The 12,888-nt window shown below is 42.1% G+C and overlaps 1 protein-coding gene across 1 annotated transcript; it reads left to right on the top strand.

The window, feature by feature from the left end:
* The first annotated feature begins 1,070 nt into the window (after positions 1–1,070).
* Positions 1,071–12,571, top strand: RP2 (RP2 activator of ARL3 GTPase). Its single transcript, XM_081001416.1, has 5 exons — positions 1,071–1,308; positions 8,348–9,013; positions 9,972–10,086; positions 11,773–11,858; positions 12,373–12,571. The coding sequence occupies exons 1-5, from the start codon at positions 1,171–1,173 to the stop codon at positions 12,454–12,456; spliced, it is 1,089 nt and encodes a 362-aa protein (XP_080857542.1). The 5' UTR covers positions 1,071–1,170; the 3' UTR covers positions 12,457–12,571.
* Positions 12,572–12,888: the final 317 nt, after the last annotated feature.

Below are 12,888 nucleotides of genomic sequence, written 5' to 3'. Positions count from 1 at the left end.
GTGGCATCACTACATCCTGTGGTCACAAATTTTTTGTTTTAAGTACACACTCTGTGAAGAAGTAGATTCTTTGTCTGTACTGAAGCTTCTAGCTTTCAGCTAAAGCAACCACTGCTTCTTTATTCCTTATTAATATACAGACAGCCTAGTATTTTAAGGTTCATAGGCCTGCTTCTGAGGAAGCAGCATAGGATTCCATTGTAAGTTCTATTATGTGAAGGCTGCAGTCCTTTCTTCACTTACTTGGGAGAAAGTCCCAAGGGGTTTACTTTTGAATAGAGGTGTATAGGATTGCACTCTAATCTGTCTCCCATTTAATTTGAAATAAAACCTAGTGAGATCGAGGGAAGCAATGGGGCGTAGTTCCCTTGGCCACAAACTCTGTTTAGTACACAACCAAATGGCAGAGTCTTTATGCTATAAACTTTACAGCATCACCTATAACCCTGATAAATGCAATAACATTTTCTTAACAGAGGCCATAAAATAGTTCCCAGAGCACATTAGTTATTGGGCAGGGCCAAATTTTGGGAGAAAATGAACAAGAACTTGGCCCTAGTGCCTTTTGCCAAATATGAGCCTGTAGTTGCAGCATACCTGGATACAATTAACATACACACCTGCATCTGAGCATGTACAGAGTACACTCCCCCCACATCCATCCCCAGGGGATATTTCAGACCCCAAGGCATTTGTTTAGAATCATAGAACTGTAGAGTTGGAAGGCACCCCAAGGGTCATCTAGTCCAACCCCCTTGCAATACAGGGATTTATTTATTTATTTTCACGCCCTGAAAGACAGCAAAGTGTGACGAACAGGAGGAGCGAGTGATTCCCTCCATTATTATTCTTATTTGAGAAAAGAAAAAAACCCACTTCTCCCTCTGCCTCCAGGCTCAGGCAGGGGAGGAGGAAGAGGAGAGCCTCCCGATTCGTCAACGAGTCCGATTGACGGCCCTGACCCGAGCCGCCGATAGGCTGCAGCTCGCCCATGGGGGCGGAGCCTCCTCCGTCGCCCTGGGAGACGGGCGAGGTTGAAGCCGGAAGCGGGCGCTTAAAGCGGAGGGCGGGGCCAGGCGAGGCTTATTCGGCTAGCGGGAGCCGCGGCTGGGGTGGTGGCCGCTGCCTTGCGCGATCCCGGAGGCGGGCTGTGGCCGGAGGTGAACCGCCATGGGCTGCTTCTTCTCCAAGCGGAGGAAGCAGGCCAAAGAGCCGAAGCCCGGCGGCGGCGAGAGCGGGGACGGAGACGTCGCGGTGCCCTCGGAGGCCGAGAAGCAGCCGCAGTACAGCTGGGACCAGCGAGCCAAGGTAACCCTCCGCCCTGCCGCCCACTCCCCGCCAGGGCCAGCTGCACGCGCTCCTGCTTCCCTCCCTTTCTTCCTCCCCCGTTGCTTCTCCCTTGACTGCACGCGTGATCCTCCCTTTCGGACGCCCCTTTCTCCCCTTGGGGCTCCTTCCTTCCCCGCTGCTTCTGCCAAGGATGCACGTGTGAACGCCCTTGGACACGGGTCGGCTTGGGGTGGCGGAAGCCTGGGTTTTTCCTCCCATCGGCTCTTCCAAGTGCCTCTTCGGGAGAGGGTGGGTGGAAGGGGTCACACTTCTTGGACCTGAGCGTGGGGGGGGGGTGTTTTTGCAGAAAAATCTGTATTTAGACACCCTTCCGTAGGCTGGGGTGGTGGTTGTGGTCCAACATTGCTCGGGTACCTTAATGTCCTTAATGTTGTGCAAGCAGTTCTGCTACGTGTAGACTTCCATGTCGCCCATCATGTGTTTTCTTCGGCGCCTCCCTGCTGACGTCCCGAGTTCCTTTCTTTTTACACGTCTTCTGTCTTTCGTTACTCTTCCTTCCTCTCTGCGTGTACTTCCTTTTCCAGCACGTCTTATCCTCTTACCTGCTTAAGGAGCAAGCTCAACATCACTTAGCGCATCCCTTTCTTATCCCTAAGGAAGGTGGTTATCTAACTCCTTAAATCTGCCCTTACTATGCATAGTAAGTGTTGTGGGATCCTAAAGACTACAACAATGGGTTGTGGAATAAGCTGTTTTGTACTTTCACTCTCAGCATCCTGCGAAGGGTATTTCAAATCATGCCACCAATCGATTTGCCTTTGAGGTACCTCTGGAAATCTTGGGTTTGACAGCTGATATAGTTATCGCTCTGCGATTTTGAGCAAAAAGGGCATCATTGTAATCTTGTGTATCTGATTGTAAAACATCATGGTTTCCTCTTATTTCATCCCTCCTACCCACCCCAACCCCTTGTGAATTGGCAATGAGGCTGCAGGTAGTAGCCAAGGCCGCTGTTTCCCGCAGAGGATTCTGTGCTTGTTTGCTAACTAATTGCATTCTTTCCACAACACTATGTAAGCCGCTCTTTGAGGTCACATACACTTTATTTTCCTGGCTCCCTAATTATTTTTTGTTTAGTTGGTTCTGTGCATTGAGTATTTCAAAATTTAGAGGTAATGTAACACTTGACTCATGTTATGGTCATGTGCTTGGTGGGTGGTGGAGGTGATTTCAACTGAGGAAGCTTTTCTGTAGTTTTTGACTCAACTTCCTCTTGTGGTAATGAAAGGAACTTCCCTTAAACAGTATAGTTTGCAATTTGATAGATCTCATACTAAGGAGTCTAAAATGTTTTTTTGCATGACACCATCATTTTTTTTAGTCCACTGTCCCTTTGGTTCCATAAACTAATCCCCTGTACCCCCTGCCCTATAAAAAAAGCTTTATTCAGAAAAGTGCTTTGCATGACCCGCTAAGGAAGATAAAGTAAAGGTAAAGGGACCCCTGACCATTAGGTCCAGTCGTGACCGACTCTAGGGTTGCGGCGCTCATCTTGCTTCATTGACCGAGGGAGCCAGCATACAGCTTCCGGGTCATGTGGTCAACATGACTAAGCCGCTTCTGGTGAACCAGAGCAGCACATGGAAACGCCATTTACCTTCCCGCTGGAGTGGTACCTATTTATCTACTTGCACTTGACGTGCTGTCGAACTGCTAGGTTGGCAGGAGCAGGGACCGAGCAACGGGAGCTCACCCCGTTGCGGGGATTCGAACTGCCGACCTTCTGATCGGCAAGTCCTAGGCTCTGTGGTTTAACCCACAGTGCCACCCTCTAGACAGTAGATTGCAAAACAGTGACAATCATTTGCACAATTACGGTATTCAAAATCCAATTAAAACTATTTAGTTTCATTCAGCATAATTTATGCATTTAAATCAGTGATACCAGCTTTTCAGTCTGATAGTCATTTACACCCCTGGTACCCCCTTGACCAGGCATCCCCAAACTCGGCCCTCCAGATGTTTTGGGACTACAACTCGCATCATCCCTAGCGAACGGGACCAGTGGTCAGGGATGATGGGAAATGTAGTCCCAAAGCATCTGGAGGGCCGAGTTTGGGGGTGTCTGCCCTAGACTCTTTGTGCCTGCTCCCGTCAGCCATCCCACTGCTCCCTTGGGGAACCACTGTCCTACATAGGATGAATCCTCTTATATGTTAGGGTATGAACTGCTCCCAGCGTAGATACGGAAATGAAACACTATTCTATTCTTCAGAGTGACAGTGTCCTTGAAATAAACATGCAGTATGCTGTTGAAGTGATCAGGTTAAATGTTAATTGGTGTGTTATTTCAAATGTCATTTCATTTGAAGTTATTGTTGAGCTTGATTTTCCAAAATCGGCCATCCTGCATGCATAGAGGTGGGGAATCTGTTCTCCTCTAGATATTGCAGGACTCACAACAGGCCTAGCCAGCATGGACAGTGGTCAGGGATTATGGCAGTGCAGCTGAGCATCGTCTTGAGGACTGCACTTTCCCCACCTTTGTCTTTAGGCCTGTCTGTTCTTTTTCTGAGACTGCATATAGCATATGAATGCCCATGTGGTTCAGGGAATAGCCCTTCCTTTAAAGAGAGTGCCTAGGATTTAAACTGTACTAATTCCCTGTGCTATCACTATTCTAAAGCATTGCAGACTTGACACACTTAAATTTAAGGGTTATATTTATATTTAACCATGGCCAAATGCCCTTGTCACCTAAGGCTCTTAAGTGGATTAAATAAAGCCACCAGTTTAATATGTTTTAAAACGGATGATGATGGAGGAGGATTGGAATTAAGGCAGACGAGGCTACTTGATGAGAAGGACTTGTAATAAATGGTGCACAGGTGTGACCTGCAACAAATGCTGCTGTGTAGAATACTCCACCTCAAATTTCTAGATACTCTTTCTCCCACCTCAGTGTCCAGGCAATGTTCTGAATCTGTTTAGGCCTTATTGGGTTGTTTTCATAGCTTGCTTAGGTTTCCGCCCCCTCCCCTAAAGTTTTTGTTTTTGTTTTGTACTTGTGCAAACCATGGTTTCCTCTGAAAATGCAAAGTGGTGCTGTTTGGGCTATATGAGGACCTGCTTTTTGAGAATTAAAATCTCTCTCTCTCTCTCTCTCTCTCGTAGGTATACACACACACACACACACACACACACACACACACCATTAATTCAGGGCTAGTTCTGTATAAATTTTCCTAGTGTCATTTTCTCCAGCTCTTCTATAGCAGGAGTGAGCAGACCAGCCTTGTCAAATCTACTTGGTTTTTTACTTGAACCCTAAGAACAGGGGTGGGGTGGGGGACCAGAGACATAAGGAGAAGGCATGTAATCAGAATTAAAGAACTACAGTGGTACCTCGGGTTAAGTACTTAATTCGTTCCAGAGGTCTGTTCTTAACTTGAAACTGTTCTTAACCTGAAGCACCACTTTAGCTAATGGGGCCTCCTGCTGCTGCCACGCCACCGGAGCACGATTTCTGTTCTCATCCAGAAGCAAAGTTCTTAACCTGAAGCACTATTTCTGGGTTAGCGGAGTATGTAACCTAAAGTGTATGTAACCTGAGGTACCACTGTACAGGCCTATGAGTGCATGCTGAGCCTAGGAACTGAGTTGGGAAGAGCGCAGAAACTCCATGGTACACAGCACAACCGGATGCCTTCATATGCCTCACAGCAGGTGCTATAACTCTACAACAGTTTGACTTCACCCCAGAAGACACACACTTCCATTGTCTCCTGAGACTGATGGATACCAACCAACATCTAGAAACAAATTAAGATTTTAAATCAAGTTCACTCCTTGTTAGCTTTCTTCATTTCAGCAGCCTAATTTACATAAAAATACTATATTGAAGCCATTGTTCAATAATTGGGAGTCTGTAGCTCTTGCTGATCTACTACAGATCCCTGCGAGATCTACCAGTAGATTCTGATCTGCCTACTGCAGCTCTTTATGATTATCTTGCTAATGCCAAACCATATATTGTAATCAAATTGGCTATACTTTCATATTTCAAACACAGCTAGAAAGTCAAGTGTGGGTGAGCCTTAATTTCAGGTCATTTTAGCTCCTAAAACTAACTTTATTGAAGGGCTTGTGTGAATGTAGATGAAAGTAGGTCAGGTTTTAGTCTGGCTGTAACCACTTTTCAAGAGTTTCCTACTGGTACATTTCATACATGAGACAAGAAAACCATTTTTAGTACAGTAGATAGTATGATCTTATGGTGTTGTAGCTATAATTTTTAATTGGTTGCCTATTCTTTTAATTCTGTTGTGCTCTGCCAGAAGGCTAAATAAAATATCTGGTATACGAGCATGGAATGGAGCAGGACTGAACAGGCCACACACACTCGTGCAGTGCAGTTACAGAGAACAGCATTACTGGGCATTCCTGAGTTCGTGACATGCCTTTGTATCTTTTCTTGTCCTGCCTTGCTCAATCCTGGACTATCTATAATTTCAACATTCACAATACACTTTGAAAAGCTTTTTAAAGCATATTTCAGGGCAGAAGAAGAGCACTAAAATGTGTGACAGTTCTCCGCAATATGTGTAACTTCGCTTTCTGTGCAATTTTAGTTCCACTTGGGGCTAGTCTAATACAGAAAATTATGTACATGTATCTGCATGTAGTGTATAAATAGAACATTTTACAGGAAAAATACTACTGTGATGTGACTTGGAGTTTTTTCCCCTTTCTGATCAACTTCCTTTTTTATAAGGGATTCAGTAAATAAACTGAATAGTTATTTTAACATAGTTATGTTACCTGGGTTTAATAGCATATGTAGTTGATCCCTTTTAGAAAAGGTTTAGAGATGCAACTTTGAAGTTGCCTTGTTTAAACAAACCATAGGTAAAGGTAAAGGGACCCCTGGCCATTAGGTCCATTCGTGGCCGACTCTGGGGTTGCGGCGCTCATCTCGCTTTATTGGCCGAGGGAGCCAGCGTACAGCTTCCGGGTCATGTGGCCAGCATGACTAAGCCGCTTCTGGCGAACCAGAGCAGCGCACGGAAACGCCGTTTACCTTCCCGCCAGAGCGATACCTATTTATCTACTTGCACTTGACGTGCTTTTGAACTGCTAGGTTGGCAGGAGCAGGGACCGAGCAACAGGAGCTCACCCCGTCACGGGGATTCGAACCGCCGACCTTCTGATCGGCAAGTCCTAGGCTCTGTGGTTTAACCTACATCATTAATTAATTAATTATTAATGTTAACTATGGTTTGTCGCAATTTGGATGTCATGGCAAACAAAGCAAAACATTCCAGACTGCGTCTTAAGACTATACAGAAGGAGCAAGGCTTACTGTGGCACCATTCTTCTATCACCAGTGTTCGAAACTCCCATTGTTCTAGGCACATTTTGCGACAGGGAATTTCATTAGCATGAGCAGTTTCTGAGCTCTGGGGTGCAGTACTGCACCTAAGATTTCAGATTAAAAATGCAGAGTGGAAGGAAAGGAGGACTTTTTTCTGTCTTCCCACTTCCAGCTACTCTCTGAAGACTGGAGAAGAGACCCTTTTAAGAATATTAGGGGGGTGGGCAGGGGAAGGACTAGACCATGTGAAAAATAAACATAATATTTTAGCTGCAGTTCATTCATTTTCAGCTTTGTATTCTTACTATATAAAAAAGCATGCCTAGACATTCCATTGTTGCACCCATAAGCTAGGTTTAAGGTGCCATTTAGCTCCTAGTTTTCATATCTCAGTTTCCAACACTATCACCAAGTCACAGTTTAGTGTTTCATGTGAATGAACTTTTTCAAGTCAATAAGAACTGCATTCTTCAAGTTACCAATTTGTTTACTGTGCAGTAATATGGTAATATACAAATGTTAGATTTAGTATCTAAGTCAGTTTTACTTTTTGCTCCTTGAAGGAATTGGGAGGAAAATGAAGATTTGAGGAAGCTAAACTAGATTGCAACAGTGCTTCAACTGCATTCTTAACATTACCAAATAAAATGGGGAAAGAAGACAAAAAGGAAACAAAGAAGCTCTTAGCATTTGGCCTTCAATTCGCTATGACACCAGGGAAGAACAAAAATGGCATGAAATGCTGCCTGAATAGTCTTGGTTCTACATGGATGCTTCTGTTCCTGTACTAGATTTGAGTGTGGTTTTTATTTTGAGAATCTTCTGAAAGGTGATTTTTAGTCACTCTTGGTATAATAGACCAGAATATGAGTATTCTAAGTAAATAGCAGGTTTAAAAATGCACATTATTTGTATTCTGTTTCTGGCAGTAATATGACTTGCTGGCTAATTTTATTAAATTATTATGTTCTGAATTACCTCAATTTCTGGTGACGTTGTGGATGTGTTGTAACTTGGCTTGCTATCTATAGCCTAAAGTTACCTAAATGTAATTATACTCCCTAAAAACAGTAATCATTCGTCTGCCCTTTCCTTATTAAAGTTAGTCTGGAGTATATGATGGTGCCCTATGCCAACTCAGATTTTCGGTTCATATAGCTCAATATTGTTGGCACTGAAAGACAGTGGCTCTTCAAGATTTCATGATGGAGTATTTTCCCCAGCCCTCCCCCGGGAGGGGGCAAAGTGGATTGAACCTGTGATCTCTTGCAAGCAAACATATGCTCTGTTGCTGAATTACAGCCCCTCCCCAGCATACATATTTAACTGTAAACCTTAGCAATTCTGTTCTGAAAAAGGTTATTCTATCAGTGAAAAGGCATCACTGAACTTCTGTGTGTTCAGTTTTATTTCATGGCAGAACTTCGTATCTGACTGGTTGACCATTGTATGCCACTTGTATACTCATTGGCAACAAAAATCAGTCCAAAAAGAATCTCTTTCCTTGCATCTCTTACGCTTGAGTAGCAGGACAGTTGCTTATATAAATAACGGAGAAAATATTTCTTTGGAATACACCAGTGTCACAAAAGAAGTAAGTCATTCACCACAATGTGCTAACTTTCTCTTAGGAATAGCTTATTAAGCGTATTGTCTTGCTACATGCCTGTGCTTTTCTTTCAGATTGATCCCAAAGACTACATGTTTTCTGGACTCAAGGACGAAACAGTAGGACGTTTACCTGGGAAAGTTGCAGGGCAACAGTTTGTTATTCAGGACTGTGAAAACTGCAATATCTACATCTTTGACCACTCGGCTACAATCACTATTGATGACTGTACAAACTGCCGAATATTTTTAGGACCTGTGAAAGGCAGCGTGTTTTTCCGCGATTGCAAAGATTGTAAATGTGTAGTGGCTTGCCAACAGTTTCGTACCCGGGACTGCAGAAAGATGGACGTCTTTCTGTGCTGTGCCACCCAACCCATCATTGAATCATCTACAGGTATGAAGTTTGGGTGTTTCCAGTACTACTATCCAGAGCTGGCTTTGCAGCTGAAAGACGCAGGGCTGAGCATCTTTAACAATACATGGAGCAATATCCATGATTTCACACCGGTATCGGGAGAGAACAACTGGAGTCTTCTAGCTGCGGACGCTTTAGTTCAGGACCATGTACCACTGCCAACAGCTGAGGAACTGAAAGCTGTCAGGATTTCAACGGATGCCAGCAGGAGCATAATTCCAGTTACGCAGGGTAGACGTCCAAAGCACAGTGAAGAATCTTGCCTGGCCGTATTCTTTGCTGGGGATTATACAACTGCCAATGCTAGAAAGTTAATTGATGAGGTAAGAAACACACGGCTGTCTCTCACATCTTGACTTGTATTTCTTAAAAACAATGAAACCTTTCTAGAGACATACGTTTAAGTGCCAAACTACTCTTTAGTTTCTAAATGGCTGCTAGGAAGTTGTACTTGGTATAGCCAAACTATTGCTCCAGATTTATCCGTTTTCCTATATCCACATTCACTGTGCAGATACAAAATTTACTGTGAGGGTGGGGTGCTGTAACTTCATCCTGTAGCCTACTTATTTCTTTTAACCTAGCCATTGGAGAAAATTCATCAGATTTGGATAAGACCATGGATTGTATCCAGTTAGCTTGCATAAAAAATAATTCATGAAAATTATTCCTGTTTACAATATTCAGTCATTTGCTTTACCCTTGTCCCCCTAGTGAAGGAAGGGTCTCTGATGCACTGTATGGGGAGTGGGACTTGAAGAAGACTGCCTTGGTGGAAGGTTCTGCCGCATCAAATAATTTTCCATAGGGCACCATTTCGTAGAATCATAGAATCTTAAGAGTTGGAAGGGATCCAGGAGTCAGCTAGTCCAACCCCCTGCAATGCAGGAACCTTAGCTATACCATTTATATACCACCCCATGTCATCTGTGGATGGGGGTTGCCTCACATTTTTCATTTGTGCACTTGCTGTGGATAACCTGAGGTTCAATAAAATGGGGAAGAAGCATAGGAGCCAACTCCTTGGGCCTGAGTTCCCTTCACCCCACCAAAAAATATTTGAGGGGACCGTCCCCTCCCATGGTTGACGTGCATTGCATTCAAATGTGGGGCAGAGCTTACCTACCCCCCTCCCCACTATTATAAAGAAACAAAGGGGAAGCAAATGACAGGATTTATTTAATTTTTTGCATATATTAATTATCGTCTTTATGCAAGCAAAATGGTATGTTAAGTAATATTTAGTTAATTTATATGAAATTCTAATTCTTGTTGAAATAGATGACCGGCAAAGGCTTCTGGCTAGTTCAGACTAAAGAGGTTTCCATGAAAGCGGATGATGCTCGGCGAGTGTTCCAGGAAAGAGCGACTGAATTTATCCCTTTAGTTGAAAAAGGTATGACTACTCCAAAAAACAAACCCTTCCATTCCTTTAAATTTACTTAATAAAACGATTGAAGTTGTATTCTTTGATACATGTTTTAAGTGTCATAAAAAACTTTTTTTAAAGGACATAAAAAAGCACAATACAGTGGTGCCTCGCAAGACAAAATTAATCCGTTCCGCGAGTCTCTTCGTCTTGCGGTTTTTTTGTCTTGCGAAGCACGGCTCTTAGCGGCTTAGCGGCTATTAACGGCTTAGCGGCTTTAAGAAAAAGGAAACAAACTCGCAAGAACTCGCAAGACGTTTCGTCTTGCGAAGCAAGCCCATAGGGAAATTCGTCTTGCGGAACGACTCAAAAAACGCAAAACCCTTTCGTCTAGCGAGTTTTTCGTCTTGCGAGGCATTCGTCTTGCGGGGCACCACTGTAACCATAATCTCACATTGAGAATACAATTGTCATTTGTTCTTACATCTAAAGTTGAAAATACGAGTTGATATAAGCCCTCTAGAAGTCCAAATAGGTATCTACAGAAATAATATGCATCATAAATTGAGCTTGACAGGGTGCCTAATTCAAAGGCTTTTGATAAACACAGCAAAACCTAGGGGTCAGAAGGTATAAATATGCCTTATATTGCTCTGTAGGAAGCCCATCTGGCCCTGGTGCTTTCCTGGTTTTCATCTTATGCATGACATTCTTAATTTCTTCCATCTGCAAAGATTTTGCAAGATTTTCCTTTTGTCGCATATCTACAGGAGAACAAACTACAATAAGAAGTTTTGAGAATCACAGCCTATAGGAACATTTTTATCCTTATAGGAACATTATCCTTCCCGTAAAAATTGGAATAGTACTTCTGAAACTTAATTTATTTCTTTTTTGTGTTTTATAGACCATATTATGTCCACCTCTAACCAGCAGGATAATGCTCACTTTTTTTGTTTAAAACAAAAAGTCAATATTTTGCCTGGTCTTTCATGCTCTCCTAATATATTTGCTGCTGAAATTGTTGTTGGTTTAGCAAATAAGGATGACAAAACCTTTAGTTGCTTTAGTGTAATGTTTTCCCCATGAAGTCATTGAAGCACTTTGATTTGCATGTTTAAATATATCTTTTGAAGAAAGGCTTATATAAAGGAGTTAAGAAATTTACCAGTTGCTTTGCTAAGCCCTTCTACATAAACATTTTCTTTTTCAAAAGGTAAACCTAATATTTAAACAGGCATTATTGTTTCTCAAACATGTATTGCTGGTCAAAATGTACCGGTGTGTTAGTTCATATATTTAGACTTGCGGAGTTATTGTCTTGTTTGTTACTATGTTATGTATTTTTGTGTTTTTATACCATAATCTGCCCTATGATCCTTGGATGAAGGGTAGTATATAAATAATATAAAATGAATATATAAATAATTTTTTGGTAAAAAATGTGATTAGGTGGCTCAGTTTTTCTGTGGTTTTACTGAAACCTCATTCTGGATTGTTGGGGCAGTAGTGTTAGTAGAAGAAAATAATTGGGAGTACAGAGAGAGGTTCTGCGTAGGTTTCAGACTTCTGGTGTAACACTAGACTTGTTTTCTGAGATACAGCTTTTTCTCTCAAGGACTGCTTCTGCTCTTACTGTGAAAAGAGTGCAGTATTTTCCGTTGGCCAAATATCTGAAAATTCCTAATGACAAAAATACTGTCTTTTTCTTAGGTCCCGTTGTTGCGCTAGAGTTCTGTGGTGACGGTTCTGTAGCAGCGTGCCAAGACATTGTTGTTAATGTCTTCAGTGGAGCGAAGGTGAGTAGCAGCACAGGTTCTAGAATTTTCTAGAACTATTGATCTCATTTGCAAGTTACTTTAGTTATTGAAATATAGTTATTCACAAGAGTGCTTGATTCTGAAACCAGATTGTTTTTTAATTCAGTGCTAACTTTCAAAATTAAGACTACTTTTTAACACTTTATCCCCTCCTTCATCCAAGGAGCTCAGGGAAGCATATGTTTCAGCCCTTGGCAAGAGGCTTAATAGAAGCATAGTGACTGGTCCAATGCGTTTGCTTAACTACAGCCTGCAGTATCCAAATTGACAAACTGTGGTTAATGATAACTATGGTATGTTTGAAACAAGCCAACTACAAAACATGTTTCTCTCACTTTGGTATCATCCAGGATTTAAGTTGGCTTTTAACTTGAATTAACTCAGTAGTAGGAGTGGCTTAACAATATGATCCAGTTTTTAAAAAATAGAATCTTGTATAAAATCATCTGGTTGAGGGCATGTTAGTGATTTTCATTTTCCTTTTAAACTACAGGTTTTTGTATCGGAGGACAAGGCATCAGCTTCCAGAGAAGTAGACAGCTTCTATAATTTTGCTGATATGCAGATGGGAATGTGAAGTAGACATAAGCATCTTATTGATGATTGAGATGTACTTTAGGTTTGTATAGCACTCAGTTGATAGTCGGACACTTTGAAGAAAAACAAGAAGTTGCCTTTACAAAAAAAAATTGTTTCTACATTAAATGCATCCAACAAATAACAGGCCACATATCAGATACCTTTATAAGCTCTTTAGTGCTCACCTGCTTAAGTCCAATTCTTTCTTGCATATAATTTTTCAATGTTATAAGCCTGGCAGTCTGTTCGGTATGTTTGGTAGAATTTAGGAGAGAGCCCTTTGGTTTTTGTCAAAATTAAAACTTATTTGCAACCCAAGTTCACTCCACAGGTACCATAATTTAAACTTTTGTAGGTGATATGCTTTTACAGAATACAGAAAATTTTGCTAAAGTTACACACACCTTGATTTTTCAGTGGGAACGATCTA

This window comes from Podarcis pityusensis, assembly GCF_964106645.2.
Source record: "Podarcis pityusensis genome assembly, chromosome: 4".
NCBI lineage: Eukaryota > Metazoa > Chordata > Lepidosauria > Squamata > Lacertidae > Podarcis > Podarcis pityusensis.
This window is presented reverse-complemented; position numbering and strand designations above follow the sequence as displayed.